The sequence below is a fragment of the Leuciscus leuciscus genome, assembly GCF_965113295.1.
Source record: "Leuciscus leuciscus genome assembly, chromosome: 1".
Lineage (NCBI taxonomy): Eukaryota > Metazoa > Chordata > Actinopteri > Cypriniformes > Leuciscidae > Leuciscus > Leuciscus leuciscus.
In genome coordinates this window covers 62,894,016-62,908,181 of record NC_138725.1, presented here as the reverse complement: position 1 = coordinate 62,908,181, position 14,166 = coordinate 62,894,016, and the positions used below count along the sequence as shown (strand labels likewise).

Below are 14,166 nucleotides of genomic sequence, written 5' to 3'. Positions count from 1 at the left end.
TGGGACGCTAAGTAAACTACTTCCAATAATGACAGCCGTAAGGATGAATTTGTAATCGAAAAACATACACGCTGCGGTCTTACCTTCAGTACCAGAAACGATTACAACCGTCGCTACACGTCCATGTCAGAAGTGGCGCGTCCGGCTCATGCATTAAAGATCCAGGCTACACTGAATGACGCGTATGTTTATTGGTGACACTCTTCACTCCGCACGCCGCCGGTGACGACAGACTGAAGCCCCGCCCACTGACATTCCGTTGCTTCCGGAACGACACTGCGCTTCCTCTGAACGCAACGCTCGCGGCAGGACCCTGTGGGCAGGACACTGTGGGCAGGACACTGGTCCTGCTGCAGTTATCATGAGCACAGAATACACAACTTGGTTAAAGTGCTATGATTAGCATAATTATGAAAGCGTAAAAAATGTACCGCATATGGATCATTAAAAAAAAAAAGAAAAAAAGAGCTTATCCACTGACAAATTGTAAGAATAGAAAAAAAATAATTGCAGTGTCAAATCCCTTAGCCTAATTTTAATTTTATATTAATATTATATGTTATGTTATAATATAATTACTAACCTAAGCTTAAATTTAAAATATTTTATTCAATAACCAAATGCATATGTATTTAGCTATTTGTATAATCTTAACAACATTTATAATAATAATAAGCACCACCACCAACAACAACAATAACAATTCTTTATATTATTATTTCTCTGACATTTAAAATAAACAGGTAAAATTATTATTATGATCTAGAGTCATGGGAAATTCTTATTATTCTGATTATACTGTCACTGTCACACAACAATAAAAGCATTAAGAACATTTAATAAACATTTATTTTGAACAAAAATGACATGATGAACATTATTACATTTATGCATTTGGAAGACCAAAGCAATTCACATTCAACAAATCCAAAGCACAGAACATTTACAAAGCAGAGATTTGTCATCAGCTCCACTGCACGGTGAACATGGCTGCCATGGGTAAGTCCAGTCCAGGCACTGTAAGAACCTGCAACACACACACACACACACACACACACACACACACACACACACACACACACACACACACACACACACACACACACACACAGAAGCAGAAGTGGTCAAAATTGGGTAAACTTAGTGGTAATTAAATGGAAGAAAACAGTAAATATAATGTTTGTATTCCCATTTGTTCCACATTACAATCAAAAAGATTCATGATAGTGTTTCCACGACTTTCCAAAAGAAGGAAAACATACAGAGAGACTGATTACAGCAGTCAGAAGAGAGAACGAAGGGAAATCTGCCGTTGCATTAGAAACACGGGTATTACAACAAGTCAATTGGTGACACTGGTGGCCGTTAAGTGAAGTGCAGCCAGCAGCTTATTGCTCATGCTCCTATCAGTCTCTGAACGTGATTCAATGCCCCGATATACTTTCATTCTTTGTTTAGAAGTAAAAAGAAGTTTTATGAAATACCTTTGCAGCGTTATACTGTTAACGAACATCCAGAGCTAGTCCACGCTGCTGAGAGCGATTTTTAGATGATTATGTAAATATGTGTTGCAAGCTTTGCTCTCGATAACAAAATAAACACACAACAAAAAAGACAGCGGCGTGAAAGCAGAGGTTGGAAAGCATCTTATCATAGCCATGTTGATATGTTTGCACAAGCTGTGCGATTCAGATGAGGTCATTAAAATTGACAATTGAAAATTGAAAGTTTAATTATAAAGTATAGCGTATTTGAGACCCATCTCCACACCATAAAAAAATGGAAATATTAAAATCTTCACTAGATTTGTGATGTTGATAACTGTGGAATTGTGTCAAAGTCTGTGAAAAAGGTCCATTAAATTAAATATGAAATACATTAATCACCATGATTTGTACATACTAATAGGAGTAGAAGTAAACCAAAATAGGTAGACTAACACAAAACTACACCTCAGAAGTTGATGCATACCTTGGTGTCTGTGCTGTACGAGAAGTCATGAACCTTTCGCCCGTTGGCCCACACTGCTGTAGGTCGAGTCTGAACTCCGAACACACGCACTTCCCCGAGGATCAAATGATCGAGAGATCCGTTTAATTTGACTGGCTTACTGACCACATAAGACTACAGGGGAATAAAACATCAAATAAATAATAGATTACATTTCAAATTAATGGACATATCGACCATATTTTTTGAGTATTCTACTATAATCAATTTGTATGTTGAAATTCAACTTGTGTTCTAGTTGTCTTAATTTTTAATAAATTGCACATAGAGTATACAATCTGTTCATATAGCAATAACAGCACTTAATGTTTTATTATTTTTATTTTACCGCCTGCTGAAGCAATTCATTTTGGACTGCTCCAACACAGAATAACAATAGGAAACAGATGTTCAATAGAAAAATCCTCATCAAAACCATTCAATTCAACATGCAAGCAAAATTCACGCTATTTCATACCTCTTCAGCAAAGAAGAGAACATATGAGTAATCTCCCCTCTCAAAAGTGTCCAGACTTTCCCCATCATCCCAGAAAAGATCCCCATTGGCCCAATTTTCTGCAGACAGTGCCACGATCAGAGTGAAAGGGTTTCTGCGAGATGCTGTAGTGGTCAATGCGGGAACCTGGGAAACGAAGAAGAAATAGCAATAGTTCACTTGCTACACAGCATAAATGAGATATAATGATTGTTCTTAGATCTAGTCTTTACACCACCTGCTGCGGGATGATGCTCCCCTCTCTCACTTGAATGTTAATGGTGTCCAAAGCGGCAGGAAACAACATGTATTGCCCTTTACTGTAATATGCTTGCCCCTATAAGAAAACCGGTCTCATCAGTCAATTCAGTCTCATTTAGCTTAAAGGCATCATATCATATGTCTTTGAATTACATTATACCATAATAACTTTGTAAACGTATCACAATGTGAAAAATGCAAAAAAGGGGTAAAAAAGATGGTGTTTACTTAGAAGGTAAAAAAAAACATTTAATTATATGGTAATCGGTTACAGTTTCCTTCAGAAATCATTCTAATATGATGGTTTGATGATCAAGAAACATTTCTTACATCACAGGAATAATTGTAAAAAAATTAAATATATAAATAATAGAAAACTGTTCTTTTAAATTGTAATCATATTTCACAATATAACTTTTTTTTTACAGTTTTTTTTTTTTTTTATCAAATAAATGCAGCCTTGGTGAGCATTAGAGACTTCTTTCAAAAACATTAACAAATGTAATTTTTTTCCAAACTTTTGACTGGTAGTGAATGTATATAGTATAAGGCTTACATTGTGCAGACTGTACCAAGTCCCCAGGGGGAGATAAGCCGTCACCTCCACTGCTCCCTGTTCCAGGACCGGACTGATAAGCAGTGAACTCCCCCACAGGAACTGCCTGTCAATGGTCTGGCAATTTGGATCAGTGGGGAACCTAAAAGAAATGAGCAATCTCAGAGAAGAGGTCATCGCTGAGATATTGAGCTAGAATGAGCGTGTTTACTGTACTCAAGGAAGAGGGAGCGCGCCACGGTGCTGGCGGAGATGTGCGCGTGATGGAACAGTGTGTAGAGGAAGGGCAGGAGAGAGTATCGCAGTGTAGTCACAGTCCTCATGGCATCTTGGGCTTGCTGGCTAAATACATATGGCTCTTGGGGCTGAGAGTATGAAACATGAAAAGAAATATTCATATATTACTAATAATGTAAAATTATTGATTTTTTTTTTTTAAGAAAATTTTCAAAATTGCAAAATTGTCAAAAGTTTGTAAACATTAAAGGGGACCAATTATAAGTCCCCAGAATGTGTATGTGAAGTTTCAGCTCAAAATACCGATAATTTTTTATAACATGTTAATATTGCCACTTTTGGGGGGTAAGCAAAAAGGTGCCGTTTTTGTGTGTGTCCCTTTAAATGCAAATGAGCTGATTTAAGAGCTCATGCAACAACAAAACAGGCCAATCTCACACACTGAAAATGTCAGAAATGGTCAGTGGCGGTGTTTAGCCTTATATGTTCCAACCGGAGTCGGACAATGATGCCGACAGAGCCAGAGAATATATGCTGCATGGAGAACAGGTATAGTTTAGAGTGAAATATTATTACAATTTAAATTAACTGGTTTCTGTTGTAATATATTTTAAAATGTAATTTATTCCTGTGATGGAAAAGCTGAATTTTCAGCAGCCATTACTCCAGTCCTCTGTGTCACATGATCTAAATTCCAGTTAATTGTTTCCAAACTTTTGATCGGTAGTATATATAAATATATATATATATATATATATATATTAGGTGCTGAATATATATTAATCTATAATTTTTTTCTTCTAGATGACTGTAAATTGTTGACCGATATCTCACAGCATTGGGTTTGTCGTTATGGTTTCTCATGAAAGGGTAAAAGGCTCCGAGTTGTGTCCAGCGCACACACAGTTCTTCAGTAGTGTCTCCACCAAATCCACATACATCAGCCCCCACAAAGGGAATGCCATAGAGTCCAAACAAGAGCACAGCTGGTACACACACACACACACACACACACACACACACACACACACACATACACACACACAAACACAGCAATAAACCAACAGTGGGAACAAATCATGCTTTTCAAGTATTAGGAAAAAAAAATGAAGACAAGACATGTACATGTCATTTCTCAGCTTATGTATGCATTGTGAATGATGTATGTTAGCATACTGTATGTGGATGTTGGCAAGCACTCGCAGGGCCAGGACTAAGCAAAACTGGCTTTATCCTCTTTGTAACCATAAATTAGCATATGTTTCTGATCTTTCTCTCTCACCAGGTATTGAAAAGCGCATTTGCTCCCAGTCACTCTGCACATCTCCTGTCCAGTGTGCAGAGAAACGGCCCAGTCCTGGAAAAGACGACCGGGATAGGACAAATGGACGAGTGCCCTTTACTTTCAACAATGCCCTGAAATACAAATGAGTGGAAAGTTGGTAATAATGTCGAACCATATCAAATGGATCTGTTCACCAATGAACTTTTTTTTTTACTGTTTGTCTGAATGAAAGAGGCATTTCTCTGACCTGTGGGTGGCGATGGCCTCGGTCAGCCCGTAAAGATTGTGCAGATTGTAATGATTGGACAGATACTGCTGAGCGGACATACACACAGTTCCTGAGTTTAACTGACATCCTATTACACCTGTAAACCCAGACAGATCTCTTCATGCAGGTCACATAAAAACAGTGATAGTCATTTTACAAGAGAGTATATTAAGACGTTACTGTTCTTACCTGGAGTATAAGGAGGTTTCTCCAAGTCAGAGTCAGGACATCCATCCACAGATCCCTGGACAAAATTTGATGGCTCATTCATGTCCTGTAAGCAGAATTTCAAAAGAAATTTAGAAGTTATCTACAAAGGCCCGATCTCATCAAGAACAATAAATATAAAGATAACGATAAAGATTTAGTTGTAAAATTCATTCGAAATATTAAAGAATAGTAGAGTTCACATCACCACTATAACGATAACGGCACAGAGAAACAATATTGTTGGAATCACTTTTAGAGCGATTTTTTTTCCAGCTGACTCCTTCCGAACGATAAAAACTTTGACAAACATTAACAGCCAATCAAAATCCTTTCTGCTTTAAAGAGCTCGAGCATTTAAAGCGGCAGACGACAAAACCGTAGTGCGCACTTGGAATACACAGAACGATATTGTCCGTTCATGTGGACGCTAATATAGTTGTATTTATCTACATAGTTATTATTCTTAGTGTGAACAGGCCTTAAGTTATATATGTGTGTATTTAATTCGTAAATTTGTTCACTTTTTTAAATGAAATCAAAGGCAAAAGTGGTCAAATTACTAAAGTTACTAAAAATAACTTTTATAGTATAATTATAATATTCTATTATAATATAATATAATAGATATTCAATTTATTTTGATTAAATATGTCAGTTATATTTAGAGATCTTAAAGGTACACTACAAATTTTTTTTTTTTATAACATAATTCAGGATTTAAATAAATAAATATATACAATGTAGGTAAAGATTGTGGCCCCTTTAAATTCATACATTCATGTTTTGTCGCCTTTTTAAAATACCCTGTGAATGTTTATTTATAGTTTACTCTGTAAGTACTTACTATCCAGAGTCCATCCACAGGTACCTTGTTGTGAAAGGCTCTGATACAGTCCATCCACCAGTCCTGTGTTGAAGGATTGGTGAAATCTGGGAATGCAGTTAGACCTGGCCATACCTGGTTATAAATACATGCAAAATCTTTATACTCCCCACCATATTCTATATGACTATAATACTACTAATAATACAGTGGTGCAGAAAGAAAATACATCTTGTAAATTACATTATCATGACTAACTTTTAGTGAGGGTAATATTCCATGTGTGGCGCTAACCTTCCCAATTAGGATCTGTCCAGTGGAGTTGGTGATGAACACTCCCCTCTTCAGCCCATCATCAAAGGGTTTGTATGAACCAGGAGGACTCGTACTGCTGATGCCTGGATCCTAACACAAGACCACATGCTATTCGACACTGATGTGCTTATTTGTGTACTGTGACTAATGTGCTTTTTTGGTGGATGTATGTATACTCACTGGCACCTTTATTAGGTACAACTGCTTGTTAATGCAAATATCTAATCAGCCAATCACATGGTGGCAACTCAATGCATTTATTTAGGCGTGTAGACATGGTCAAGACGATCTGTTGAAGTTCATACTGAGCATCAGAATGGGAAGAAAAGGTGATATAAGTGACTTTAATGTGGCCTGGTTGTTTGTGGGAGACGGGCTGGTCTTAGTGTTTCAGAAACTGATGATCTACTGGGATTTTTACTCACAACCATCTCTTGGGTTTACAGAGAATAGTGCGAAAAAGAGAAAATATCCATTGAGCGGCAGACTTAAATGTCTTGTTAATGCCAGAGGTCAGAGGAGAATGACCAGACTGGTTCAAGCTGATAGAAAGGTAACTGAAATAACAGCAGCAGAAGACACACCAGTGACACTACTGTCAGCTGAGAACTGGAAACTGAGGCTACAATTCACACTGATTCACCAAAAATGGACAATAGAAGATTGGAAAAATGCTGCCTGGTCTGATGAGTCTGGATTTCTGCTGAGACATTCAGATGGTAGGATCAGAATTTGGCGTAAACAACATGAAAGCATGCCATGGATCCGTCCTGCCTTGTATTAGAGGTTCAGGCTGCTGCTGGTGTAATGGTGTGTGAGACATTTTCTTGGCACACTTTTGGCCTTTAGGCTTTAGTACCAATTGAGCATCATTTAAACGCCACAGCCTATCTGAGTATTGTTGCTGACCATGTCCATCCCTTTATGACCACAGTGTATCATCTTCTAATGGCCACTTCCAGCAGGATAACTCTCCATGTCACAAAGCTCAAATAATCTTTATCTGGTTTCGTAAACATGACAGTGAGTTCACTAAACTCAATGGCCTCCACAGTCTCCAGATCTCAGTCCAATAGAGCAGCTTTGGGATGTGAAGAAATGGAAGATTCGTATGATAGATGAGCAGACGATAAATCTGCAGCAACTGTGTGATGCCACATGACAATATGGACCAAAATCTCTGAGGAATGTTTCCAGCACAATGTTGAATCTACCCCAGAAAGCATTAAGTCAGTTCTGAAGACAAAAGGGGGTCCAACCCGGCACTAGCAACTTAGGTGTACCTAATAAAGTGGCCAGTGAATGTGTGTGTGTGTGTGTGTGTATATATATATTATATAGTATAAAAAAGATATTGATATCACTGACATTTTAACACACAAGCATCATGCTATGAAGTTCAAATAAGGATGAAAGAATCTCCATCACAGAATATTATCCACGTACCAGAATGAGCACATACTTCATGCCCAGCTGATGGAACTCTTCAACCATCTGGGGCAGATCTCCAAACCGTTGTGGATCAAAAGTAAACACTCTTCTTTGGTCCGCATAATCAAGGTCATTCCACTGTACATCCTACAGAAGTCAATTGAAGGTTATTTAAATGATCATGTAAAACTTGCTTGGTTACTTGGTTCTCTCTCTATGCAGTATACATATATATATTTCTATATTTTTCTTCTTCTTTTCAAAATGGCACACTACCATACTACTTTACATTTTTACAGTATGTATGCTGCATAATCTGGAATATCTGGATGACCAACGGTACTACAGTACTACATCTGCAATGCGCAGTATACTATACTATGTTATAATTTACTGTATACACTGTGTGTGAATACTTATGTCAATATTCTGATTATATTTTTTTTCCAAGCACATTTTACCAATTTCAAACCACACATGTTAACTTTAACAGAGCATATCAAACTGGGGACTGTATCCCACAATGCAATGTACTCAACTTAACCTTCCATTTCTAGAATGATGAACAAAACAGAAGCAATAAGAACAACAATTTTACACAAAATTGGATAAAAAATCCTAAAAAAAAAAGGTTTAGAGACGATAACTGGGTGATATTATCATATGACAACAATATAGCATACAACAGTTTGTATTAAAGTACTTCTTAAAATATAGCAGTGAGCACACAGTATATACCAGTAGTTCTCAAACTTTTTTTCCCTCCAAGGCCCCCCCGCGGTCATAATATTCATTATAAATGTAGTTTTAAGATTGTATTAATTTGCATGGCTTTTCCAAGTCTAGTCCAAGTCTTTTCAAAAAATGTTAACAGGTAATCTTAAGGTCCACTTGGAAGTATGCTGTGGCCCCCCGGTTGAGAACCATTGGTATATACTGTTCAGTATGCAGTATCTTCCAAACACAGCCATTATTTATTTTATTGACATACTAGAGGGATCTTGGCCTGGCGCATGAGCTGTACCACTGTTCTTGTGACGTTGGTGGACGTATAACCCCAGCGACAGAGGTGGAAGCCCAGTGACCAGTAGGGTGGCATCATAGGATAACCTCAAAGACACAACACAATAAGTTACACTGTGCGTAAACGACAATTCTAATACAGTATGAGGACTGTCTATTGTTAAATACCTATAACCTCATGGTACTGCTGTATCACACTCTGAGGACTGGGGCCTAAGAAGATGTAGAAGTCCAGTATTCCTCCGACGGTCACCCATGTCAATGCTGGAGAGGGCTGCATAAACACTTCTACAATTGGCAAATTTTAACACTTTTAGTGAAAGCCAAAATTGGAAGAAGCCAATTCAGACAACAAAACGCTGTACCCATTGTGTTGCTGTTGAGAAGAAAGACTCCATGTGCCTGTCCATCACCTTCTTGGACTAGGAAGAAAGGGTGGGAGCCATACAGGTTGGCACTTCTCTACAAAGGGCCATATAAAACATTAAGTACAGCTGTGAATAAAAGGGAATGTGAAATGATGTGAATGTCTTACATGTGGTGCCATGTCTCTGTTCCATAATGAAACAGAGCTCCAGTTGAGGTCCAGCGTGATGGGGGTGTAATGTTCACCCAGTCCAGAGATCACGGAGGAAGCCATGCTGGTGGAGAGCTGTAGATACTGATCCGCAAACAGGAGGGGGCCTATTGTAGTATTCAAACTAGGGGGGGAAATACAATGGATTTGTTGTAAGCAGAAAACATACAATACAAGAAAAGAAAAATGGAAGTACACTTACAGAACACGGCCATTGGATTTTCGCCGTACAATAAACCCAAACGGATCTGGTTGGAAGTCAACATCATAGAGGGGGTTTTGTGTGTCTTTGTGGCCCCTGGATTTGGACGTCACAAAGGGGACCTCGTATCGTTGAGATGCCGGATCTTTCAGCTGTGGCGAAGTGAAGTCAGCAAGATAAAGTAAGATTAGGTCATCTAAAGGCTGGAATACACTACATGACTTAAAATCTGAACAGGTTTTCAAACACATCATACACGTGCAGATTTTGTAAATGGTTACAGAGAAAAACGGGAATCGTACACTAAATGACTGGGTGTATAAGGGAAAGAAAAGTTTAAAATAAGTGTCAAAATATCAAACATTTCTGATCATCTGCGACTGGATGGAGTCATAGTTTGAAGCTAAAAATCAGAGTCTATGCCATCATACACTATTACGCACTTTAAAGTTAATGTGTGAATGTCTGTTTTTTTTTTGTAAAGACCCCTAAAATCATTTGTCATTTATTTTAGGAATGTCCAAAGTTACCTATTATTGGAGAGAATTACACAAATATTTACAAAAAGATGCTAAGATTGTTGTTGACTTTGTAGAAGCTGATGTGATGTTGGATGGTGATACATATCTAGTATTAATTTTTTTATTTAATAATTATATTTGCTTGTTATTATATCCATAAAGTCAAATGGTCTGAAAAATGAATAGTTTAGAACAATTTAAAACTGACATTAAAATGTATTTGGAAACAATACAGACCCTTTCCAAAAAATGTGAATATCATGGAAAACTTTATTTATTTCCATAATTCCATTCAAAACGTTAAACTTCCATAGATTATAGATTCAGGGCCCACAACTTAAACGATTTCAAGTATTTAGTTGTTTATTTGTACATAATTTGGGCTTCCAGCTCATAAAACCCACGAAAACAGTATTTAAATTTTTTTGAATATTACATGAAATCACATGGTCATTGAACCAGGTTTTGGTTATTTTGGCAGTGTGGGCAGGTGCAAATCCTGCTGGAAAATGAAGTCAGCATCTCCATAAAGCTTGTCTGCTGAAGGAAGCATGAAGTGCTCTGGAAATGTCCTGGTAGACGGCTGCGTTGAGTGGACAGCACAGTGGACCAACACCAGCCGATGACATGGCTCCCCAAACCAACACAGACTGTGGAAACTTCACACTGGACTTCAAGCATCTTGGATTGTGTGCCTCTCCATTCTTCCTCCAGACTCTGGGACCTTGGTTTCCAAATGAGATGCAAAATTTGCTCTCATCAGAAAAGAGGACTTTGGTCCACTGTGCTTTATTAAATCCAGAGTCAACGCAGCCGTCTACCAGGACACTTTCAGAGCACTTCATGCTTCCTTCATTTTCCAGCAGGATTTGCACCTGCTCACACTGCCAAAATAACCAAAACCTGGTTCAATGACCATGGTATCACTGTGTAATTACTGTGTGATTTAATGTAATATTCAAAAAAAATTGAAATCCTGTTTTCGTGGGTTTTATGAGCTGGAAGCCCAAATTATGTACAAATAAACAACTAAATACTTGAAATTGTTTAAGTTGTGGGCCCTGAATCTATAATCTATGGAAGTTTAACGTTTTGAATGGAACTATGGAAATAAATAAACTTTTCCATGATATTTTTTGGAAAGGGTCTGTATATAAAGATAAATCTTGAAAAAACTAGATGTACCGCATGGCGGTACAAAATATGACCGCCGCTCAGGCGTGCACTGGCTTTCCACAAAAATAAATGACGTGGAGCAATTTGGCTGTATTGCGTGTTTATGTATATATACCTAAAAAAAGTAGTAGTATGTGCATGTCTGTCTGTGTGTGTGTGTATGTGTGTGTGTTTGTGTATGTGTGTGTCTGTGTGTGTGTGTGTGTGTGTGTGTGTGTGTGTGTGTGTGTGTCTGTGCGTGTATGTATGCGTGCATACATGTGTGTGCGCGTGTGTGTTTGTGTGTGTGTGTCTGTGCATGTGGATTTGTATGTGTGTGTATGGGTGTGTGTCTGTGCGTGTGGATGTCAGTGTGTGTGCATGCTTGCGTTTGTTTGTATTCCTGCATGTGTGTGTGTGTGACAGTATCATCCTAAACCAGCAACCCTTCGCTCAACAGCACCATCTACAGGCCGATGAGTGTACAGTCACTAAATGACACATAAATGAATTTATTTTATACCCCCCCCATGGATGAAATTCTACGAAACTTAGCATACCCCCAGAGGATGTCAAGTTAATCATACACATGAAATATGGTGCAGTTCTGAACATCTCAACTGAAGATAGGGGCGATTAAAGCAGAATAATATTGCATTTTCATTTTTTATGGGAGGGGCGCAAATCACAAATGAGTGATTATGGGCTAGGTTGATGTGGGCCCTTAAGACCAACATACCATAAAAATGTCTTCATCCTCGGTGCCACGGTTCAGGTAGTTATTTAGGAAAAACTGAATTTTTGGGGTTTGGGGGGGCCCAGCGCGGGGGGGGAGTGGCCCCCGGGGACCAAACGAAATTTTTCCATAAAAGTCTAGTGGGGCTACATGCCCACCAAATTTCATGTTCCCCAGTGTTTCGGTGTCCCTGGTATCGTTGACGAAAAATTCAGTAGATGACGGAAAAAAATAAATAAAAAAAACTTTGACAATCCCTATATGACCGCTTTCGCTAGCTACGCTAGCGGCGGTCATAATGACCTATGCAATTGTTTAAGATGTAGCCTACAATGTTTTTTCTATAATTTTTTTTTATTTTTTATTTCTACATACCCCTGACATGTTTGGCTGTATGTACTCCTGATAATACTAATAATATAATAATAATAATGATAAAAGCTACGGTCAACTACTCCAGACTAAAAATCAGGGCAAAAGTCATGTAATTAAATACTAATAGATTTAATCAATCATTTCCCATGCTCATTTCAGACATGACTGATTCAAGAGTTTATATTTCCAAGAATTCAAGGAAAGATCATGAGACTGAATTAAATTCCTCCAAAACTTACAATATCTGATTTGTAATTGTACTTTTTGTAATTGAAAAGACTGAAAGAAGTGCTCACGGTGAGGTGAAGACGTCCCAAAGACTCGGCCATCACATCTAGCTGCAATGTGGGGATATCCCGGGGCAGGTATGAGGGTGCAGAACGGGTCAGCGTGGCGCTTTGGCCCCTCTCTGTGGGCAACAAGGGCCCCATTTTGTAGCCTGGGTAACGGACTGGGTAGAAACACCATGGTGGTCCTCTTGATCCAGACTGAGGTAGAGGCACATAGCAGCATCCTCTGCCCTCACAATCGGCCCGACTCAAAGATCTGTCACGGCCACAGTCGATGCGGCTTTCCACAGCTATGCTACACTGATCTCTAACAGAACTAGTGTGAGTCCTGGGATCAGCAGATAAGTGAAGATTATTGCTGAAGTTGTTCTGGGATTGAACGCTCCTGTGTGAGATATTTGAACTATGTCGCCATTCTTTTGATGGTGAAAAGGCTAATGAAACACTCTTGTCTTTGTGCACCAGGATATGAAGTACAGAAGTCAGAAATATTAAGGTCAATAGTGCAAATGTGTGCAGGAGCCAACCAATTCTGGCCATTTAAAGGGGTTGGGTTTGGCTCTTCCTGCATTAAACACGAGTAAACACGACTTTACACGAGTTAGAAATGGTAAAATTAGAGTAAAAGAGTAAAACAAGAAAGCATGTAAGATCGTTCACTGTTAAATCAAACAAATCGCAGTACAGATCTTCAGAGCGGACGGGAAAATGACGCATGCGCAACTGCGCAACCACAAAACTTAAATCTTCTTCATGATGATTCTTCAGACGATCTTTTAAAGACGCATATGAGAATCTGAATTATATATTCCTGCACCTGTAACTGCAAGCGCTTAGTAAATAATTTTAATTGTCGTGTAATTTTGGAACCTCGCCTTACTCGTGCATTTTATTAGCTTAAACGTGTATCGGTGTACTTCTCTCTCCGGGCGCCGACATGTTCCCATGACGTCACGAGCCTGAATCTCGGTTAAATGTATTTGATCCTTTTCTTTTTGGATGTCTTGTTATAGTTGTACATGTTTTTGTTTGTCCTTAATGTTTAATCATAATCTGTTTATTTTTTTATTGCCTTTGTGAGTTTGTGAATTAATTTAAATGGTTCAATTATATGAGCGCACTTGTTGCATATTGAATGTGTATTTTGCACTGCTTAAAGTTGTTCGGAAAAGTTTAATAAACAAAAAGGTTTAATATTTTTATTTTATTTTAAGTGCGTAGACATACAAATAAAAAAAATACTTAGAAATTATTAAGGGGTTATATAAAACCATTAGTCTGCAGATAATACAATTTAGTTGCTAAAAAAAAAAAAATCATAATCAGAGTAGCACGTATCCAAACTGAAACAAACACCGCATAAATGCAACCATTTCAAATATTTTTGTTTACTAAAATATATCCCTCGCAGATTCC

The 14,166-nt window shown here is 38.1% G+C and overlaps 2 protein-coding genes across 2 annotated transcripts in view; both read right to left on the bottom strand.

Moving 5' to 3' along the window:
* The window catches only part of tbc1d16 (TBC1 domain family, member 16), a 28,621-nt gene extending 28,380 nt beyond the window's left edge, over nt 1–241 (bottom strand). The window contains exon 1 of the mRNA XM_082163316.1: nt 84–241. The gene's annotated coding sequence lies outside the window, so the exon portion shown is untranslated. The remainder of the gene's footprint in view (nt 1–83) is intronic.
* Nucleotides 242–831: 590 nt separating this feature from the next.
* gaa (alpha glucosidase) lies at nt 832–13,748 on the bottom strand. Its single transcript, XM_082163201.1, has 19 exons — nt 12,757–13,748; nt 9,674–9,825; nt 9,430–9,595; nt 9,260–9,356; nt 9,063–9,182; nt 8,863–8,981; nt 7,887–8,018; nt 6,420–6,530; nt 6,147–6,260; nt 5,282–5,366; nt 5,072–5,189; nt 4,822–4,955; nt 4,374–4,525; nt 3,519–3,667; nt 3,303–3,444; nt 2,724–2,822; nt 2,468–2,632; nt 1,972–2,124; nt 832–1,027 (listed from the first exon to the last, which is right to left on the bottom strand). The coding sequence occupies exons 1-19, from the start codon at nt 13,288–13,290 to the stop codon at nt 965–967; spliced, it is 2,805 nt and encodes a 934-aa protein (XP_082019327.1). The 5' UTR covers nt 13,291–13,748; the 3' UTR covers nt 832–964.
* Between the last annotated feature and the right edge of the window lie 418 nt (nt 13,749–14,166).

Excerpts from the sequence above, each read along its gene's own strand:
- gaa (XM_082163201.1), bottom strand. The coding sequence starts at position 13,290 with ATGGCCAGAATTGGTTGGCTCCTGCACACATTTGCACTATTGACCTTA. Across the intron at positions 8,982-9,062 it reads GCAGTACCATGAGGTTATAG|GTTATCCTATGATGCCACCC; the intron begins GTATTTAACAAT and ends TGTGTCTTTGAG. Across the intron at positions 1,028-1,971 it reads CGTACAGCACAGACACCAAG|GTTCTTACAGTGCCTGGACT; the intron begins GTATGCATCAAC and ends TGTGTGTTGCAG.